This window comes from Beta vulgaris, chromosome 8 (genome assembly GCF_026745355.1).
Source record: "Beta vulgaris subsp. vulgaris cultivar EL10 chromosome 8, EL10.2, whole genome shotgun sequence".
NCBI lineage: Eukaryota > Viridiplantae > Streptophyta > Magnoliopsida > Caryophyllales > Amaranthaceae > Beta > Beta vulgaris.
In genome coordinates, this window is record NC_079209.1 from 29093785 (window position 1) to 29096047 (window position 2263).

Sequence of the window (2263 nt, forward strand, 5' to 3'; positions counted from 1 at the left end):
GGACCTTGGGTAATAAAGTAACAACTGTACAGTTTACTGGTCTATGCATTCTACTGTTGTTAAAGAATTCCTGGATACCTGCATACATCTCCTGTTTAATGCTTCCCCAACTTTTCTTGAAGAAATAGGCATTAAATCCATCCAATCCAGGCGCCTTATCATTACCAATACCAGCCAAAGCCTCATCAATTTAAGTACTGGTAACCTCTCTAATTAAGGAATCTTTTGCTTGGGTAGATAAGCAATTACCCCCCCTAACAGTATTCAAATCCACCCCCATCAAGGTAGATGCTCTTGTCCCAAGCAACTTCTTATAAAAATCTAATATTTCCCTCTTTACTTCATCAGCTTCCTGAATTACTCTCCCATCTTCAGTAGTTAACATATCAATTCTATTAATTGCATGTCTAGCTTTAACAGCAGTAAAGAACAGCTTAGAGTTTGTATCTCCCTGCTGAAGCCAGTTAATTCTGGATTTTTGCTGAAGGATACTCTCTTCAATGTGAGACCAATGTCTCAAATCATTCATTATACCCTTTGCTTCTGTCTGCACTATATCATTATGATCAAAATCACCCTGACTCTGCATTTCCTGGAGTTGGTGCCTTAAATCCTTCACTTTCATGAGCCAGCCCAATCTTCTGAGTCTTCATTTGCTTCAACTCTCTCTTGACAGCTTTGAGCTTCAACCATACTGCCTGAAGCTTGAATCTCCCATTTACAGAACTCCAAGCTTTCTCCACAGTCTCTAAGAACTCATCTTGCTCAGCCATTACATTCATGAACTTAAAAGGCTTCCCCCCTTGTGGCCTCCCTGTCATCAAGTTGAATAACAGAGGAGAATGGTCTGAGATACCAGGGGGTAAGTATTGCACACTTACCTCAGCATACATTCCTAGCCAGACTAGGTTCACATAGGCTTTGTCAATTCTGCTCAGTACTCTATCACTTCCAATGCTGCTATTAGACCAAGAGTAATATGACCCTGTGCTCCTACTCTCAATCAAATTTGATTGTAATAAGAATTGCTGAAAATCTTCAGTCTCTGCATCAGTAATTAGGGTCCCATGTAGCCTATCATTTGAGTGGCATACAGCATTGAAATCACCAATTATAATCATGGGATCCTGTTGTTGAACACATTGTAGCAACCCACTCCATAAACTTTTCCTATCAGCTATTGTGTGAAGGCCATACACAGCAACCATTTTTATCTTATGAGATTGATCTTGAATATCACATACCATCAATTGTTCCTGGGTATGTGTAAGTGTGACATTAACCCAAGCTGGCCTCCAACCTATCCATATTCTCCCTCTTGCTGAGTGAGAATAATTATTCAACCACTTCCAGTCTTTACCTAACTTCCCTTGAACCTTGTTTGCATTCTGTTCCCTCACCCTAGTCTCCAGTAAAGCACACACAGCTACTTTGTGACTATACAGAAAATTCTTGATTTCTTTTATTTTAAAGGGATCATTCATCCCCCTAACATTCCATGTGACACATAACATTAAGACAAATAAGGGTTTGGTCCCTTAGCACCCCCAGCACCAGCAGCTGAGCTTCCTCCTCCAGATAGTTCATACATTACTGCTGAATTAGCTGTTTGAAAAGTCCCTTGCTTCCCTTTATCCTTTGTTTTCCTTGTTACCAGCTTCCATGCCCCTTCATCATCCAATTCCTGTCTCTGAGTAGAAGATACTGGCGTAACCACTGGGGTTACATTAGCAGGTTGATTTGGATTACTAGAAATTGTTTGAGGATTTCCAGTAACCCTATCATCCCCAATATCAGCCTCTAAAACTGGATTGGATGACGAAATATCCTTAGCTTGTCCTACTGGTACCCATTTTTGGGTGATTCTTCCTTTAGTAGCCTTCTTTTTCTCCTCACAAACATGACCTATCTTCTGACACTTAGCACAAAATGGTGGTAGCCAAGCATACCCAACCTTTTGTTTGAACACCCTCCCATTAGGGTCTTCCACCTTTATTTCCTCTTGGATCTTCCCTGTTACATCCATTTCAATCAAGATTCTTGCAAATGAGATCCTTAATTGTTTCGTGGTACATTCATCTGCATATATTGGCACACCAATAGTGCTTCCAATCCTACTCAAGGAATCAGTAAACCAGCAGTTCAGTGGAAGATTAGGAAAGGTAACCCATATTGGAATAACTTTCAAAATCTCCTGGTTAAAGCTAAATCTAGATGTCCACTGTTTCACAATCATAGCCTTGCCAAAAAAATAAATGAGGCC

General features: G+C 40.3%; 1 protein-coding gene across 1 annotated transcript; it reads right to left on the bottom strand.

Moving 5' to 3' along the window:
• Positions 1-572: 572 nt before the first annotated feature.
• On the bottom strand, positions 573-1514 carry LOC104901201 (uncharacterized). The gene has a single exon (XM_010688752.1). It carries the CDS (start codon positions 1512-1514, stop codon positions 573-575), a length of 942 nt encoding a protein of 313 aa, XP_010687054.1.
• Positions 1515-2263: the final 749 nt, after the last annotated feature.